Source organism: Amblyraja radiata, chromosome 5, assembly GCF_010909765.2.
Source record: "Amblyraja radiata isolate CabotCenter1 chromosome 5, sAmbRad1.1.pri, whole genome shotgun sequence".
NCBI lineage: Eukaryota > Metazoa > Chordata > Chondrichthyes > Rajiformes > Rajidae > Amblyraja > Amblyraja radiata.
The window spans coordinates 44,697,162-44,716,991 of record NC_045960.1 but is presented as its reverse complement, the minus strand read 5'-3'; the positions used below and the strand labels follow the sequence as shown (position 1 = coordinate 44,716,991).

The 19,830-nt window shown below is 41.2% G+C and overlaps 1 protein-coding gene across 2 annotated transcripts; it reads right to left on the bottom strand.

The window, feature by feature from the left end:
- Nucleotides 1-214: 214 nt before the first annotated feature.
- LOC116973240 (collagen alpha-1(X) chain-like) lies at nt 215-19,128 on the bottom strand. Of its 2 annotated transcripts, none has more exons than XM_033021125.1 (3): nt 19,047-19,128; nt 18,626-18,716; nt 215-3,790 (listed from the first exon to the last, which is right to left on the bottom strand). In XM_033021125.1, the coding sequence occupies exons 1-3, from the start codon at nt 19,110-19,112 to the stop codon at nt 1,974-1,976; spliced, it is 1,974 nt and encodes a 657-aa protein (XP_032877016.1). In that variant the 5' UTR covers nt 19,113-19,128; the 3' UTR covers nt 215-1,973. The 2 variants fall into 2 exon arrangements, with proteins under 2 accessions (XP_032877016.1, XP_032877017.1); XM_033021126.1 differs by lacking the exon at nt 19,047-19,128 and adding an exon at nt 18,834-18,898.
- Nucleotides 19,129-19,830: the final 702 nt, after the last annotated feature.

The window sequence follows — 19,830 nt, the reverse complement described above, 5'->3', positions numbered from 1 at the left end:
GTGCTTTTGTACTCAAGCTCTCACAGCAGTAATGTAGGGTGTCTGGGTTAATACTTGTGAAAAATTTGGTTATTGTATCTTAAATTGCACCTGAAAGAGAAATATGAATTTTTGTTTGGTTCACGAGTCTGTAGACTGATAGTACAAAACTGATGTTGTAAGTTGATGCATGAATAAAGACAAAAAGTACAAGAAACCAAATAACGTCACCACAATTTATTAACGTGACAAACGGATCTTCAAAATGAATAAAAAACTTAAAACAGTCATTTTCATGATGACAGTTTTAGATTATGCAACATAAATCATTCCAGTCAGATGAACATTATCAAAATTTTCATGCATATTTAGAAATTCAAAGTGTCTGTATTGATTATTATGTGTTCTTGCTGTACAGATATGGTTCATTACATCTATATTGTTATATATTTATATTTAACTTACAAAGGCAATTAGCATGCAAGTGTGTTAATGAACTAATATCTGGAACCAACTTTTCTAATCTGATTCAATTAAGGGTGCAAAATTATAATTTGTCTCTTCAATGGCGCCCAAGTCAGGTGACTCTCTGCATGATGATCCCAGAAGCGGATCTGTGAACATTCATTACAATCGCTCCACTCTTTTAAACCTCTACTCCAAAAGACGTTTCTGGACATTATCTCGCACTAAAAGTTATTCCCTTTATCCTGTATCTGTACACTGTGGGTGGCTTCATTGTAATCACGTATAGTCTTTCCGCTGTCTGGATAGCACGCAACAAAAAAGCTTTTCTCTGCACACGACAATAAACTAAACTAAAATCTATTAATGTGATTGTTAAATTATATTTCAAATATTTAAAAACTCAAATTAGAAAGGAACTGAAAGAATTTAAATACTATTGTCTGAAATTAAATAATGTGGCTGAGGTCAAGCTGTTAGAAAATATATTTTCATTGTTGAAATGTTAAGCATTCAAAGACAGCTACAAATTTGTTTCAGGTTTGTTGCTAAAATGTAAAGGGCCTGTCTCACTTAGGCGTTTTTGTAGGAGACTACAGGCGACTAGGCTATTGTCACATGGTTGCCGGGGTGTCGCCTGTATGAGCTCCTCAGTCGCCCAAAGAGTCGTAGAGTCTTTCTGGTTGCCGCAGAATTTTGAAATGTTCAAAACTTTTTGGCGACTGTGGTCTTGATGCCAATGGGGGTAGCCTGATGTAGCCTGATGTACCATGATGTAGGTGCTGTCGCCAGGATGATGTAGGGTGTCGCCAGGATGACATAGGTAGTTTCCGGTGATGACCGGTGAATTCCATTAAAGTTACATTATAGATAATTTAAATTTTAATGTTATTATAATATTTTTGTATGTACTGTTGTAAGTCGTAGGGGCGTACAGTCGCCGGTTTTTCGGCGACCTGCAACGACTATGACAGTCGCCTAAAAAATCGCCTAAGTGGGACAGGCCCTTAACACTGTTTAAATGGTGGATACAATTCATAACAAAAGCAGCATCACATAATGGTGTTAAAGATATTATAAGCCTTTTCTGTATTTATAATGAAAGATAATGTAATTTTGTTGAATGCTATCTTTTGTAAGATGTATTGTGTAGTTGGCATCATACTTTTGAACATGGAATTTAAATTACGTGCAATTTCATTTTTATTTCTCTGCACACATGACAGAGAATTTTTAACATTCAATACCTTTCCTTAAAGTATTCAGTAGCATGCATATGCAAAACAACAATTTTTCATGGTGCAAAACAACAATATTGTCTTCAAAATAAATTTATCTACCAGGTAATTCCAGTAAAAAGGTTATAGGTTATCAAATATAGACACTGGTCTTTAAGGGATTCCTTAATGATTTATTAATCTGTCCTTTTGTGCAGGCTTGTGTATCTTTTATTTTTTTAATAAATGATCACAGAATTCTTTATTATCATTCAAAATACAGTCATTGAGATTATCAACTCACAACTGTACCTATTGCATTGGATTGGTTTGGTGGATCAGAAATGCTGAGAAGGATGACGGCATTATATTGGAGGAATATAAACCATTAAACATTTCTAAAGGCAACTGCAAATATATTTGATCTACTTCTTGAAGCTGTAGTACAACACTCCCTGAGGCATGATCGATCTTTCGTTCTTTGTAATCATCATATGTGTATAGAATTGGTTTGCCATTTTTATATAATGCAACTTGAACACTTTTGCCTTTGACATGGACGTGATATGAGAAATAGTAGATGCCAGGTACCTGACATGTAAAAATTCCAGTTTCTGGATCATAGATGTTGCCTTGATTGAATTGTATTCTGTCAAAAACAATTGGCAATCCTGGTGTAGAGTATGGTGCGGAGAGAATAGCTTTAAAGCCCTGACCAATATTTAACATTCCCGATGTAGCATAGGTACCGTATCTACTGGATGGTACATTTATTTCTCCAGCTGGACCTGGTGGCCCTGGGCGGCCAGGGGGGCCAGGGGGGCCTTGAAGCCCTGGTGATCCTTGTATTTCCATATCATCAGCTGCTTCATTGAACATGAAAGCGTTGAATCGTCCTGATGGACCAGGTGGACCTGGATCTCCTTGGTTTCCTTTGTGCCCCAGAGGACCTCGAGGCCCAGTTAAACCTCGATCACCAATAATTCCAGAAAGTCCCTCCAATCCATTAAAGCCAAACAAACCCAAAGGCCCTTGAAAACCAGGAAGGCCTCTTATTCCCAACTGGCCATCTCTACCCCTGGATCCTTCATCACCTTGTGGACCAGGTGATCCTTGTGGTCCTTGTGGCCCTCGGATACCTTCTTCTCCTGGAATTCCTGCTACTCCGGGAGAACCTGATGGTCCTTCCTCACCTTGCATTCCAGGAATTCCTTGCAGCCCTATTTCCCCAGGATCTCCTGAAAGCCCTGGATTGCCGTTTGAGCCTGAAACACCATGCTCTCCCACTGGACCTATAGGCCCCAGTGCTCCTTTGAGCCCTGAAACACCAAGTTCTCCATTTACTCCTGGATCTCCTTTCTCACCAGTATTACCAAACACCCTTGGGCCAGGATCACCCTTAACACCTGGCAAACCTGGTCCCCCAATAGCTGGTGAGCCAGGTTTACCGTTTACACCCTTTGGGCCTGGTTGGCCCCTTATCCCAGGAAGCCCTTCCACGCCTTGTTTACCATCTGCTCCTGCTATTGTGATCACTATACCAGAAGGACCTTGTATTCCTCTTTCGCCTGGAAGTCCAGGACTTCCAGGATCACCAGAGTTCCCTATATCACCTTTCTCTCCCACACTGCCAAGAGTACCAGGCATTCCTGGTGTTCCTGCAATTCCTTCTCCAGGAGATCCTGAATTACCTTGTGGCCCTGGATAACCATTTTTTCCTGTGATACCAGGCAGACCAACCCCAATATTGCCTTCTTCTCCACGCAAACCTGAAAACCCTGGTTCTCCATATGTTCCATTTTTGCCTTCTGGTCCTGGAGAACCTGGCGGTCCTTGGGAACCTGGCTCACCATTTTGTGGTATTGCACTTGTACCCGGAGCACCATATAGTCCTTGCAGACCATCCAGTCCTTGTAATCCTTGAGGGCCTATGTCACCAATTTCTCCATAAGGTCCTTGTTTACCCTTTACTCCTGGTAATCCCGGATTTCCTGCTTTTCCCACAAAGGATGCTCCTTGTATTCCTTGTTGTCCATCTAATCCAGGCATACCTGGTGGCCCTTTATTCATCATGCCATTTTCTCCTGGTGGGCCTCTTGGTCCAGGTAATCCTGGAGGGCCTCTGACTCCTATAAAAAGAAGAAAAAAAACACTATTTATAATATGCCAACAGGATTGTGAATTTGGTGCCTTTCATCATAATATTTTTAACAATTAATCTAAAACCACTTATTAAATTCCAGAGGCTAGTTAGAATGTAGTTGCACCTGCATTGAGTAGTTGAGGTGAATTATACAGCTACATTTAAGCAGAAGCTGGGAAAACATATGAACTTGCCACCTCTGATCACATACCTATTGCTGCACGGTTAAATGTTGAGAATGTACCCCTGCTGTCCAGTAATAATAATGCTGCTTCCTCAAGTAAACTGGACTGGTCAAAACTGAGCAGTGATGCTATGGCTGGATATTCACTGCAAACGGACAGTTTTTTAAATAATATTGAATTGCCTCAAGAGGCCCTAATGTGCTCAGATATGAATTGTAAGGACGTGCAACATGCTGAAAAACTCTGTGCCATGTATGATGTTATTGTGAAATGTCTCATTGCCTCCAGTGATCCCTTTTGTAAAAGCAAATGTAAGGTACCCAACATCAGACCTGGGTGGAATGAGTTTGTGGCTGAGCAGTACGCTGAGGCAAGAGAGGCCTTTAGACTCTGGTCAGAGGCAGGTAGGCCTAGACAGGGAGTATTGCTAGATATGAAAAAACGCACAAATGCTAGAGTTAAATATGCACTTCGTTTTATTAAGAAAAATGAAAACACAATGAGAGCAGACTCGCTTGCCAGGAAGCTACAGAATGACAACCTTACTAACTTCTGGAAAGAGGTCAGAGTAATGAATAACAGCAAAACACCCCTACCGTCTGACATTGAAGGTGTTAGTAGCCCAGAAAAAATAGCTGAGAGTTGGCGTGAGCACTACTGTAACCTTTTTAACTGTGTTAAAAGTAACCCAGTTAGAATCAATCATGAACTTATTGATCTCTCTGTAGATATGGTAGTTAGGGCAGCTGATGTCTATGATGCCATTAACATGTTAGATAACAACAAAGCCTGTGGTATGGACTGCATTACTGCAGGACACATATAAAATATGCCAGCTATAAGCTCTGCCCTTTGCTTTCCATGTGCTTTAATGGCTGTCTGGTTCATGGTGTCTTGCCAAATGATATTATGTCTGTAATGCTAGTGCCTGTGATTAAAGATAAGGATGGTAGGCTCAACAGTATTGATAATTACCGACCTATTGCACTAGCCAGTATCTTATCTAAAGTACTGGAGAGAATACTGCTGACAAAGCTAGAAATGTATGTCCTTACTACTGACAATCAGTTTGGGTTCAAAAGAAAACATGGAACTGACCTGTGTATCTATGCTCTTAAAGAGATTGTGTTCAGGTACACAAGCCTGAATTCATCTGTATTCCTATGTTTTATTGATGCATCCAAGGCATTTGATAGAATTAACCATGAACACTTTGTAAAATTGCTAAATAGAGGTGCCCCTAAATTCTTAGTGAGAATCTTAGTGTTCTGGTATGCCCATCAAACGTTTCACGTTAAATGGGACAATGTTGTATCTGCTCCATTCTGTGTTAGTAACGGAGTGCGGCAAGGAGGAATTTTGTCTCCTATTTTATTTAATGTTTATATGGACGAATTGTCAAATCAGTTAAATAGGTTAAAAACTGGCTGTCTTGTGGGCGACACTATTGTTAATCATCTGATGTATGCAGATGACCTGGTCCTGCTCTGTCCATATAGTGCTGGGCTGCAGCAGATGCTGAAGGTGTGCTCTCAGTATGGCCTTGATTATGACATTAAGTATAACGCTAAGAAAAGCCGCATAATGGTAATTAGAAGCGCTGAGGACAGGGAATCAACTTTTCCGACCTTTTATTTGTCAGACAGTCCTCTTGCAGGGTGTGAGGAAATTAAATACTTAGGTCATGTCATATCTGATGACTGGAAGGATGACAAAGACCTCTACCGACAGCGCTGTAAAATTTATCTTCAAGCCAACATGCTTATAAGGAAGTTTTATATGTGCTCTGATTCTGTGAAGTGTTCCCTGTTCAGAACCTACATCTCACCGTTATATACTGCTCAATTGTGGTCTAATTATAAGAACAAGAGTATGCAGAGGCTTAAGGTTGCATACAATGATGCAATGAGGTTGCTACTTCGTGTCCCTAGGTGGCATAGTGCCAGTTAATTGTTTGTGTCCACTAGAGTGCCAACCTGTGAGGCACTCTTAAGACAGCTGATGTTTAGTTTTATGTGTCGCCTGGACAAATCAGAGAACCACATAATTGAAGCCCTAGTCAGCCCTCTGAAAAGCTGCTATAGATTCACTTCTAGGCTAAGACGGCATTGGTGCAATAGCTTATATATATTTTAGGCTAATATGCAATTTTTAAATGTATCTTTGTAATTCTTTGTACTGTTTGATGTGTTATATGGGCCTGTGTCTGAAATAAAGCTTTAATAATAATAATAATAATAATAATAATATAAGGGAGGAAGAAATAGAAAGTTATGGTGGCAAGGTGATGCTGTATGATGTAATATTAATGTAGGCTTCTGTGCAGCACCATTTTCAGTGATAGCTTATTTCTATTGTCTTACTTTTCAGTATCATAATATCTAATAAATGTGCATCATGAATTGCAATTGACAATGCTTCGATAACTGAGAACCTACACTGGGTTTGTTCAAATATTAAATCAGAGCTTTTCATGGCCCTTGGAATTGAGCAATATCAAGCGTGCAATTCTGTGAATGTTGTCAATGGAACATAAACTTACATGGGCTGTAAAAGATGTGGCAAATCCAATCCAAGCAGTTTCCCCAGTTGGGTAAACAAAGATCACTCTACTATGCTTTAAACTTTAAATGATTCATCGTAAGGAGATATTAGGAAAGAACACAGAACATAGAACAGTACAGCACAGGAACAGGCTCTTCGGTCCATAATGTCTGTGCCGAATATAATGCCAAGACCATCTCTTATCTAACTGTGCTTAAACCACATCCCTTCATTCCCTGCATATCCATGTGTCTATCCAAAAGTCTCTTAAATGCCATGATCATATCTGCTTCCACCACCACCCCTGAGAGCATGTTTCAGGCACTCACCACCCTCTGTATAAAAAGTCCTCGAGTTAGAGCCCTGAACTGGGGGAAGGCAGATTTTGATAATGTTGTATCTGGAAGGGGCAGATTGGAGAAGCTACTGAATCAGGGGTGTTTAAAAATGAGCTGGTAATTCTTCAGAATCAGCTTGTCCCTGTGAGGGTAAGAGGCAAAGATAGCAAGTTTTTGTGAACTTTGGCTAACAAAGAATATTGAAGGTTTGATCAGGGAAAAGGAGGTAGTGTATGTCAGATATAAGAGATTGTTATTAAGTGAGTCTCTTAACGTTTATAGGGACTTTGGAGAAAACAAGAAAGAAATGAAGAGGACATAAAGGAACCGTGAAATGGCCTTGGCAGGTAGGATTAAATAGAATCCAGAAACCTTTCAGAAGTACATTAGGATCAACAGAGTAGCTCAGGCAGCAAAAGGTCCCCTCAGTGACTAGAAAGGAAATCTTTGCAAGTAGTCAAGGGATAAGAGTGAGATACAAAAGGAACACTTCTCATTGGTATGCACCAGGGAGAAGAATCTGGAGGCTAGATCCTAAATGGAGAGCTAAGAGCAGGCTATTCCGATATTCTGCAGCTTGTTTATGTCAGGAAGGAGCAAGTGCTGAAATAATTGCAAGAAATAAGGTTGAATAAGTCCTCCGGCGAGACAGAATCTATTCGAGGAGATGCAAGGGTGGAGAATGCTGGGGCTCTGAAGAGATATATGTATTTTCATCAGATGTTTCGTAACAATTTGCCCTGGTCCAACAATGGCATGACCTACACCATGAACGGTAGGATTCTGGGGAGTGTTGTAGAGCAGAGGGATCTATGAGTTTAGGTACATAGTTCCTTGAAAGTACAGTGAAAGTGAAAATCACAGTGAAAGTAGCAACACATATAGTATTTTCAAAAGGCTTTCGGCACAATGGCCCTTCATCAGTCAGTATTGAGTATAGATGTTGGGAGGTCATGTTACACAGTTGTATAAGACTTTGGTGTGGACACATTTAGAGTATTCTTTTCAGTTATGGTCTCCATGTTATAGGAAAGATGTTGTCAAGCTGGAAAGGGTGCAGAGAAGATTTACAAGGTAATTGCCGGGACTCTCATGCCTGAGCTATTGGGATAGGTTGAGCAGTCTTGGACTTTATTTCCTGGAGTGCAGAAAGATGAGGGGTCCCCTCATAGAGGTGTACAAATTAAGGAAGTAGCCCCAGAAATAGTGGATGCATTAGTGATAATTTTTCAAAACTCTTTAGATTCTGGAGTAGTTCCTGAGGATTGGAGGGTAGCTAATGTAACCCCACTTTTTAAAAAGAGAGGGAGAGAGAAAACAGGGAATTACAGACCAGTAAGTCTAACACCGGTAGTGGGGAAACTGCTAGAATCAGTTATTAAAGATGGGATAGCAGCACATTTGGAAAGTGGTGAAATCATTAGACAAAGTCAGCATGGATTTATGAAAGGTAAATCATGTCTGACGAATCTTATAGAATTTTTCGAGGATGTAACTAGTAGAGTGGATAAGGGAGAATCAGTGGATGTGTTATATCTGGACTTTCAGAAGGCTTTCGACAAGGTCCCACATAAGAGATTAGTATACAAACTTAAAGCACATGGTATTGGGGGTTCAGTATTGATATGGATAGGAAGCAAAGAGTAGGAGTTTCATACCATTTCAAGCAGGCTGCAAGGCCACCAAATTCAAGTGCAGTTTCATAACATTTCAAGCAGGGTAAAACCACCACAAAACTACATAAAACATCACAAAACACCACATAAAAACCACGTTCAGTGTGTTTAGTTGGTTCACAGCTCAGACAGAGTCGTGACCTCTCTCTCCCCTATCTTGCAGAGACTGAGCCACGGCTACACTTCTGGATTTTATAGTCCCTCCCCCCTCCCACCGGAAGGGGCTTGGCCTTCATGGTGTGATTGACAGGAGAGAGAATCTCAACATTTTTAAAACACTAATAACTCTTTTATTTTTCATCGATGGGAAAAATCCTCTGCACCTGACCAACCAACCACCACCACATTTGCTTTGTTTTTTTCAAACCAACCAACCACCACCACATTTGCTTTTTCAAACCACATTAAGGGCACTCACAGGTCAATAAAACCACTCATAGTTTAGTAGACATGTGTTCAGTGTTACTCGCAGCTCAAACAGAGTTGTGACCTCCCGCTCCCCCATCTTGCAGTGACTGAGGCAGTCCACACTTTTATAATCCCTCCCCCCTCCCACCAGAAGGGGCGTGGCCTTCATGGTAGGAGAGAGAATCTCAACATTTTTTAAACATTAATGTCTTTTCCTTTTAATCAATGGGAAAAATCCTCTTGTCCTGCGCAGCGGAGTGGGACTGAGTAAGATGGCCAAAAATCACAGCCGTAAGTGGTAGCGATTTTTCTAAAATCAATATGCAGTGCAAACAGGAAGTGGTCAAGATTTGAGTTTTAATTATATAGATTGTGTGCTCTTTTTTATTGTACTGCTGCTGGCAAGTTCATTTCACTGCACCTTATTGTGTATATGACGAATAAATCTGACTATTGACAATTTGAACGTTGCAGAATCTTCAGCATTCCTTAAGGCCATTTTCATACATGTCAACATTTTGTTTGCAAAATCTATTTAAGTTCAATTGATTTCACTTATCAAACATAATGGATGGTACAGTGACGCAGCAGTGGAGCTGCTTAACAGCACCAGTGAGCTGGGTTCGATCCTGACTATGGGTGCTGTTTGTATGTTCACCCTGTGACGGTATGGGTTTTCTCAGGTGCTGCGGTTTTCTCCCTCATTCCAAATATATTTGTAGGTCAATTGGCTTCTGTAAATTGTCACTGGAATGTAGGATGGAACTAGTGTTAGGGGACCCAACCTGTTTCCACACTGTATCTATAAACTAAACTAAATTAAACTAAACTATATTTCTCATACAACAGTGTAAAAACAAATATACTCACTGAAAATGTTGTCTAACTTATGATATCTAACATTGCATTTAAAAGGATGGATAGAGAATTGTTTTGTACAGACACATTCATACCAACAATTCTCATTATATTACTTTCTCCAATTATACAGCAGGCAGTGAAGAAAGCGAATGGCATGTTGGCGTTTATAACAAGAGGAATCGAATATAGGAGCAAAGAGGTCCCAGTGAGACCACACCTGGAGTATTGTGTGCAGTTTTGGTCCCCTAATTTGAGGAAGGACATTCTTGAGGGAGTGCAGCTTTGGTTTACAAGGTTAATTCCCGGGATGGCGGGATTGTCACATGCTGAGAGAATGGAGCAGCTGGGCTTGTACACTCTGGAGTTTAGAAGGATGAGAGGGGTTCTCATTGAAACATATAAAATTGTTAAGGGTTTGGACACGCTAGATGCAGGAAACATGTTCCCGATGTTGGGGGAGTCCAGAACCAGGGGCCACAGTTTAAGAATAAGCCATTTAGAATAGAGACGAGGTAACACTTTTTCTCACAGAGAGTGGTGAGTCTGTGGAATTCTCTGCCTCAGAGGGCGGTGGAGGCAGGTTCTCTGGATGCTTTCAAAAGAGAGCCAGATAGGGCTCTTAAAAATAGCGGAGTCAGGGAATATGGGGAGAAGGCAGGAACAGGGTACTGGTTGGGGATGATCAGCCATGATCACAATGAATGGCGGTGCTGGCTCGAAGGGCTGAATGGCCTACTCCTGCACCTATTGTCTATTGTCTATATTATGCTACATATATATAAACTCAAAGTTCACACATCTCACCGCATACGCCAGTTTCTAATCCAACCCCTTGATTCCGAGTAGCCTTTTTGCCTTGTACCCGCATTTGCAGTGACACAGTTTCTATTCGTAATCTGTTGTGTCTGATTTATATATTTACTAGAAGCCAAATGCAGACCCGTTGGGTCTGTTCCCTCAACGTGTGGTTGAGGGGGGGAGGTATGCGGCGTCACATACATTAACCACCCCCACACACACACTAACTACCCCCCCGGACACACGCTAACTACCCCCCTTGTTAATATATTAATATTATTAATTTGCTCCTTTTACCCCATATTCGCCCTATCTACTAACGCATAGCCCCCAACTCGCAGGCGCATCAAGAGAGGGGGGGGGGGGTAGAGAGTGAGGGCAGAGAGAGAAGGGGGGGGAGAGAGAGGGAGAGGTAGGGGGAGAGGGAGGGGGTGGAGAGAGGGGGGAGAGAGGGAGGGGGAGAGGGAGGGAGGGGGGAGAGGGAGTGGGAGGGGGGGAGGGAGGGGGACAAAGAGGGGGGAACAGGGTGGGGGAAGAGAGAGGGAGAGGTGGGGGGAGAGAGAGAGAGAGAGAGAGGTGGGGAGAGAGAGATGGAGAGAGAGAGAGAGAGAGGTGGGAGAGAGAGAAGAGAGAGAGAGAGAGAGAGATAGAGAGGTGGGGAAGAGAGAGAGAAATGAGGGGGAGAGAGAGAGGAGGGGAGAGAGAGGGGGAGGGTTTCGCAAGGTTTTTATAACTTGCGAGAGGTGCGACTGGCAGCACGTTGGGTTTGCAGCGGGAGGGAGGGAGAAAGGGAGGGGGAAGAGGGAAGGAGGATGGGGAGAGGATGCGGGAGACAGAGGGAGAGGGCAGACCTGAACTAGGTGAGTGGGCGGCTCTGACGGGGCTGACGTTGGGCGACGTGGAGAGCCTCGGCAGCTCTCACGTGATGATTCTCCGTGTCCCTGCGATCAACGGAGGAATTTCAGGTTTCCCAGAGGGAGTAATGCCCCGTGCAACAATAACTGCCACCGCCATGTTGAAGCCGGTGACCGGCTGTGACCTCCGGTGACCTCCCGATCTGCAGAGCATTTTGAGTGGGCGGGCGGGTGGGCGGACGTGGGAGTCCAGCTGCGGGAGGCATGGCACAAGCGTACTTGTGCTGTGCACGGGGCTTTAATCCACAGCGGCAGGGCAGCGCCGCCTAGAGGCAGGTGGGCCTGGATTGGTCGGCATGTGGGCATTGTGACATCAGCAGCTGCTGAGCGCCGTTTAGATTTTAAAAATTGAGTTTTGTGATCAATTTTATTCATAATCTGGGGAAATAGTTGACCAAGGAGTGGATTTCTGAACTCATAAGTAAAATCCCTACCAAAATTGAAAAAAACTCAGTGTTTTTGCGTCTGGTTTTCGAGGAAATACGTTTCACATGCAAAACCACACACACACACACACACACACACACACACACACACACACACACACACACACACACACACACACACACACACACACACACACACACACACACACACACACACACACACACACACACACACACCGAATTTGAAAAGTATATAGATAGATATGGTCACCATATCTTCATTGTTTCGCCCAGCACAGTTAACTTTGGACTTTGACTGATTTTTTTCATTAATTCAAAGTTCCAGACTCATACCATGAACTGATAAGCTTTGTTATTTGACACACTCAAATAACCTATTTTTTTCAATTGATTCCTCACCACCACCTTATTAGTTGTTGATATGCCATGCTAATTGCCAATTTAAACTCTGTATGTGTAAGTAGCCATGATCATATTAAATGGCGGTGCTGGCTTGAAGGGCCAAATGGTCTACTCCTGCATCTATTTTTCTATGTTTCTAAGTACCCTTTACTTATATGTAACCTGCGCAATGCAGAATACTGAGAAAGAAACGAAGAGCTATATGTGCAACTGGTTAATACATTCAAACTGCTATGCTACCCATGAGATATATATGTACACATCTAACATAAATTTCCAATACAAACTCAAAGCAGTGGAGAAGTACAATTAGTGCCTTTTCTGAAAAATCCTCCAAATCTACCAGTAGAAAGATGACCCTTTATTGTCATTCTCGCCCAGGGCAACATCAAAGCTCTGATCATCCACAACCAGTTCCACTGGGCAGGCAGCATTACACACATGCCGGCATGTCTGTCTCCATAAACAACCTCTTTACTCCCAGCTTCTTTTGGCCAAAAGATTAGTTAACAGGTCAGAGGAAACTCTTTAAAGGCATTCTCACAATCTCTCTGAAAACATAACATCATAGACCTGTGCATAGGACCTGTGCAAAAGTGGAAGAAGTGCACAATGTCCGACCACCATCCCTGTCAAGCACCACCTGCCCCACCTGAGGCAAAGTCTGAGGTTCTTGCGTAGACCTCACCTTAAAACTGGAACAATAATAAGTCATTCTCAAACCCAAGGACTGCCTAAAAGGGAAGAGAAAACTGCGGCCAACTGGGTAGAAAGGGGAATGGTGGGAAGCTGGAACACTCCAGGCTATAGTGGGAACATTATATGGTAACATTGAATGGTAAGCAATACCAGTTATTTACCAGCAGATGGTGATGTTGTACTGTACAAAAATCAATTGCCAATTTTGTTATAGACCAAAAAGCTGGTGTAACTCAGCGGGACAGGCAGCATTTCTGGAGAGAAGGAATGGGTGACGTTTTGGGTCGAAACCTTCTTCAGACCTATCTTTAGCCAATTTTGTTAATGTGGAATTAATTTGCACTACATTCACCCAACTTATCCTTGAGCAAAACTGCAAAATGCAGATGGCATCACTCAAACTCGGTTGGAGTGAAAGCCACTTAATGTTATGTAATGTTACATTTTCTGAAGCCTCCTGTGCTAAAACAATTTGTTTCTTTTTAATCTACCATTGCTCTAACATCTAAGTTACAAACTGTATATTTTCTAAATGGTGCTAATTTCACAAATCATGTTTGATTTAGAAATAAGGAGCCGTAGATACTTGTTTGCAAAAAAAGAACACAAAATGCTGGAGTAATTCAGCAGTCAGGCAGCATCCCAGGAGAACATGGATAAGAAATGTTTCAGGTCCTGATTCTTCTTGCAGTCTGAAGAAGGGTCTCAACCTGAAATGTCACCTATTCTTGTTCTCTAAGGATGCTAGCTAACCAGCTGAGCTACTCCAGCAGTTTATGGCTCATGTTGTTTAATTTGTTGCTCTCTATGCCATAAGCTATAATTTCATTTGTGCTTCAACTACCTCTGCTCTAAGATTTAGGAAGCTAAGCTTCTGAGTCTTCTTCACTCTATAACTGAGCAGGAGTATAACTTGCTTGGAATGAGGCATCATTTTGTTATTCTGTTTGCTGCACCTGTCTGATGTATTGTGTCCTTCTCCATGAGAAGTATTTGCTTATCATAGTCTTCCCCCGCCTCACACAAATTACCGCTGTGGTCTCGAATGATTCCTACACTTTCTCTTGAATTCCACCTTGTCTTTAATATGCTGCAGATAGACAGTAGTTGTAGTTGTAGATACTGTAGTTGTGTGGTCAGCAGTTAACTCATGAAGGGTTATAAGGATTAATTGTATGCTTATATATTTCAGATGATTTGTGTATAGACAAAGTTGTATTAAACTTTTGTTTGTGTACTTCTTTGTCAATTATGTTAATTGATCAACAAGAGGATCAACAATATTCATAAAATGCTTTGAGGTTTTCCTTTCTCCTTATGTTGCTTACTATGCCGTATTGTGTCCCCTCTCATTTTTTTTTAAAATTACATACTGATCATTCTATAGTCCAATAGAGCCATTGTTTCTGTTCTCTATATTTGCCATAAACTACCTTTTATCTTCTTTAGATAGATGCAAAATGCTGGAGTAATCAGCATGCTGGTTAAGCTGGAGGTCGGCACGGTGGCGCAGCGGTAGAGTTGCTAGTAGTGAATGCAGCGCTGGAGACCCGGGTTCGATCCCGACTACGGGTGCAGTCGGTACTGAGTTTGTATGTTCTCCCCGTGACCTGCGTGGGTTTTCTCCGAGATTTTCGGTTTCCTCCCACACTCCAAAGACGTACAGGTTTGTAGGTTAATTGGCTTGCTAAATGTAAAAAGTTGTAAACACTGCCCAGTCCATCATCGTCTCTGACCTCCCTACCATCGAGGGGATCTATCACAGTCCCTGCCTCAAAAAGGCTGGAGCATCATCAAGGATCCACACCATCCTGGCCATTCACTCATCTCCCCGCTGCCTTCAGGTAGAAGGTACAGGAGCCTAAAATCTGCAACATCCAGTTTCAGGAATAGCTACTTCCCCACAGCCATCAGGCTATTAAACTCAACTCAAACAAAGCTCTGAACATTAATAGCCCATTGCACGTTATCTGATTATTTATGTGTGTATATATATATTCAATGGTATATGGTCACACTGATCTGTTCTGTATTTATTTATGCCAACTATATTCTGTTGTGCTGAAGCAAAGCAAGAATTTCATTGTCTTATCTGGGACACATGACAATAAACTCTCTTGAATCTTGAATCTTGAATCTCTTGAATCTCTTGAAACTAAACTAAACTCAGCGGGTCAGGCAGCATCTCTGGAGAAAAGGAATAAGTGACGATTACTATCTAAATGGCGTCAACTTGGGAAAAGGAGAAGTACAAAGGGATCTGGGGGGTCCTTGTACATCAGTCTATGAAAGTAAGCATGCAGGTACAGCAGGCAGTGATGAAAGTGAATGGCATGTTGGCCTTTATAACAAGAGGAATTGAATATAGGAGCAAAGAGGTCCTTCTGCAGTTGTACAGAGCCCTAGTGAGACCACACCTGGAGTATTGTGTGCAGTTTTGGTCCCCTCATTTGAGGAAGGACATTCTTGCTATTGAGGGAGTGCAGCGTAGGTTTACTTGATTAATTCCCGGGATGGAGCAGCTGGGCTTGTACACTCTGGAGTTTAAAAGGATGAGAGGTGCTCTCATTGAAACGTATAAGATTGTTAAGGGCTTGGACACGCTAGAGGCAGGAAAAAGTTCCCGATGTTGGGAGAGTCCAGAACCAGGGGCCACAGTTTAAGAATAAGGAGTAAGCCATTTAGAAGGGAGACGAGGAAACACTTTTTCTCTCAGAGAGTGGTGAGTCTGTGGAATTCTCTGCATCAGAGGGCGGTGGAGGCAGGTCCTCGGATGCTTTCACGAGAGAGCTAGATAGGGCTCTTAAAAATAGCGGTCAGGGGATATGAGGAGAAGGCAGGAATGGGGTACTGATTGGGGATGATCAGCCATGATCACATTGAATGGCGGTGCTGGCTCAAAGGGCCAAATGGCCTACTCCTGCACCTATTGTCTATTGTCTATTGTGACATTTCGGGTTGGAACCCCACTACAGACTGAAAGAGTGGAAAGGCTAATTTTATCTTCTTTATTCAGCTCTCAATGTCCCTTGACATCTAGCATTGCTTAGACTTGTTGGCCTCACCCTTCACCATTACAGGAACACGCTGACCCTGAAATTTCACTTTTTATTTGATTATCCCCTACTGGTTGGCTGCAGATTTGCTTGCAAGTAGCTGTTCCTGGTCCACTTTTATCAGTTCAGTCTAATTTTGAAGTCATTTGGCAATCTGTGTAATTTGTGAGCTTATGATACTGCTCAGTCTGCAAGAGGCCAATGGACCCTACAAGATGCTATCTTTGAGTATTTGTTGGTAGATGAATGTTGGTAGGTTAACTTACTTTAGTCTAGTTTAGCTTAGTTTTAGTTTAGTTTGGTTCAATTTAGTTTAGAGATACATGATAGAAACATGCCCTTTAGCCCACCGAGTCCACGCCGGCAATTGATCACACTTATACTAGTTCTATACTATCCTATTTTTGCATTCTACACACTGAGGACAATTTGCAGAAGCCAATTAACCTGCAAACCTGCATGTCTTTGGAAGCACTTAGGTGGTAGGTGGATGAATGTAGTGGTGATGTTTTGTCATTTAAAAATGCATGAACTGATCTTAATGACAGTCCTCCAGCTATTTCCAAAATTTCCTCCTGCCATCCTTGGAGCCTGTATTCTTCCATGTGTGACATTCCAGATTAGATACAATTTGTGCCTGACTTCCAGCAGTCACTTCAGACAAAATGATCATTCTCTTTTTTTTTAAACGGCTTGGAATCCTTGTCAGGAAGTTATGAATTTGAGCTCTATGCTTACACAATTTTCTGAATTTCCTGAGGGGATCAATAAAGTATTTATTAAGAGTGTTGATAGAATTGTCTATAAATCAGTAATCATGGTGATCAGTCAGCACCTTACAAATTTCATCCAATGTGCGCATGTTCATTGAACTATGTGATTGTTGCCCTTGTTTTTGAGGGTTTTCAAATTTAGCCCCTACTGACAATATGAACATCTCACAGATGTCCTCTTGTATCGCCTCTACTAGTGAAAGCTTGTCACTGGTTGGGTTTAATATTGAATTCAAGTTGTTTATTTCATCACTGGGAGCATTACAGCTAAGTGGATCCAATCCCCTCCCATATTCTTACACATGCAATTCCAACTGGGCTTCCAATTGCTCATCTAAATGTGAGATAGTCACAATATTGTTGGAGACAATTTGCTCTATTGCGATGTAAACATACCATTCATTTCAGGGAAGGATAGGCAAATGGATGCAAAACAAACACAAAATTAAAGATAGCATTTTCTTCTCTCAGATTCAATAGAATATAGATTACACAACACATTAAATGACAATAGGAAGCAAGGAAGAAATACAAATTACAAGATTTGTTTTCTACGTCCATGTTAGGAACAGCAAATAATAACAATCATGCAGGTCAGAGCATGTGTTTTGAAAGGAGCTAATGTGTCGGGCTACAAATCTCGGAACTTGTCCCACAACACTGAAAATTATACAAATAAACAGTTCAGACAGAATTTTGGCAAGAGATGTTGCTTGACTTGTTGAGTACTTTCTGAATTTTTTCTTCTATTACAGAATTCCAGCATCCTTAGAATTGTGATTTTGGATAATATTCCTTAACTTTTCACAAACAAATTACTATGTTGACAGAAAATAATAAAAGGACTATTTATCAAGAACTGCAAAGAATAATATCAAGATATGTCTCCTATATTTTACCTTTAATATAATGATCTTTAAAATAATCACAGTTCTAATTACCTTTCCTTCCACTTTTTGATTTTATTTTTTCTATATCACAGTTTGCTTTTACATCTTATAGTTTGCCTTATGACCTTTCTCAGCTCCACATTTGCACTTTCAGTTACTTATGAAATTATAATGTTTTATAATTATAATTTATAATTGGAGGTTGTAGAATTGGATATCAATCATAGTATGACCAATGGATTGCTAATATGGACAAAATAGCATCTTGTGAAGACTTCACACCTTTAGATAGTACATTCTTTCACATTGGAAGGTGGTTCGAAACAGGTTGACATAATTTAAAAAAAAATTTGTTCAGATCATCACTTTTTTTTCTTCTCACTCCATCCCTTCAAGTCAAGCAGCATTGAAATAGATTCTTCAGTTTCCCAAAAACATGCTAATTCATTTATACTCATTCTCCATTAATTTTATCCTCTTCATATTCTCCTCAACTTCTCCCAGTTTCTACCTCTCACTTCTCTCCAGGGACAATTCACAATGGCCAATTAATCTCTTAACCCATACATGTTAGGGCTGAGAAAGGGAGCTGGGTCACCAGCAGAAAACTCTCCACAGGCAGCACCAGAGGTCTGGACTGAACCTAGACTGCTGGAGCTGTGCGGCAGTACCTTTACCAGCTGAAGCATTGGCCGTATACTTTTTGGCTTTGGTTGAACCAGTTTTGCACACCTAGTACTTACTTCCAGACCAGAAATAGCAAAGAATCAAAATATCAATTTTCTATTTTCACATCATTTTGAAGCACTTTTGCGACAGTAAAATCTCACATTTGTTGCGTTGTGATTTAATAACAATAATCAAACGTACCACAATAATTTGTTCCTGAGATGATAGTCACAGAAGCCAGCAGTAGAAATGAACTGATTGCTCCTCCTGCCATCCTTGCAGCCTTAGCTCCCTAAAGAATTAATATATATTGTCAGAATACACTTTTTAAAGACATTTTGAATGAAAGGAAACTAGTCAAATACATTGAAATTTGCTTAAATAAAATTAATAAGTCCCAAGACATTACCTGTGTTAGAAACTACTTCCCAGTTTTGGGTAAACAGACATCAGACACAACTAACTTGATATGATGGCAAGTTGTTTTATTTATGTGGAGCTTATTCACAGAGTTAATTACCAAGAATTCTTACTATGTAATTATGAGTGTGCTGAATATGTTACTTCTTATGGACAAGTCAAGTCAAGTCAAGTCAAGCTGCGTCAAACAAAGTTGACTTACCTTTTTGGCAGTAAGCTCCAGGTTGTGCAAACTCCAACCCAAGGTGTCTATCGTGACAACAACCATGTCTGGCTGCACCCTGTGGCAAACAACTGTGCATTACTCATATCAAGGTTAATTTAACCCAATGGTACTATGTGTGCAGAACTATGCGCAATTATGGCTGGCCCATTACACAAAGGGTGAAAAAGCTTTGGAGAGAGTGCAGAAGAAGTTTATCAGAATGCTGCTTGAATTAGAGAATACAAGAAAAGATTGTAAAAACAGATTGTTCTCTCTGGAACAGCAGAAGTTGAGGGGAGACCTAATAGAAGTCTACTAAAATAATAGATAGGATAGACAGTCAGAACCTTTCCCAGGGTTGAAATGCCAAAAACTAGAGGGCATAGCTTTAAGATGTGAGGGGCAAAGGTTAAAGGAGATATGCGGGGCAAGTTTATTTCACAGAGAGCATTGTGGGTACCTGGAATGTGCTGCTGGGGTGGAGGTGAAGGTGGATGGTTGACATTTAAGAGCCTTTTAGATAGGTACATGGATATGCATGGATGAAAGGGAAATAGATCATATTCAGGCAGAGGAAATTAGTAATCTTGGCATTTTGTTCAGCACAGATATTGAAGGCAAAGGGCCTGTTCCAGTACTGTACTGTTCTGTGATCTATTTTTAGTAATGGATATAACATTACATTTATCCACCTTTTTGATCCCAAAGCCTGACATTCTGGGTACTTAATCCTTGTTGCAATTTTGCGCTCTTTGCATTTTTGTTTATTAGTTATGATTTG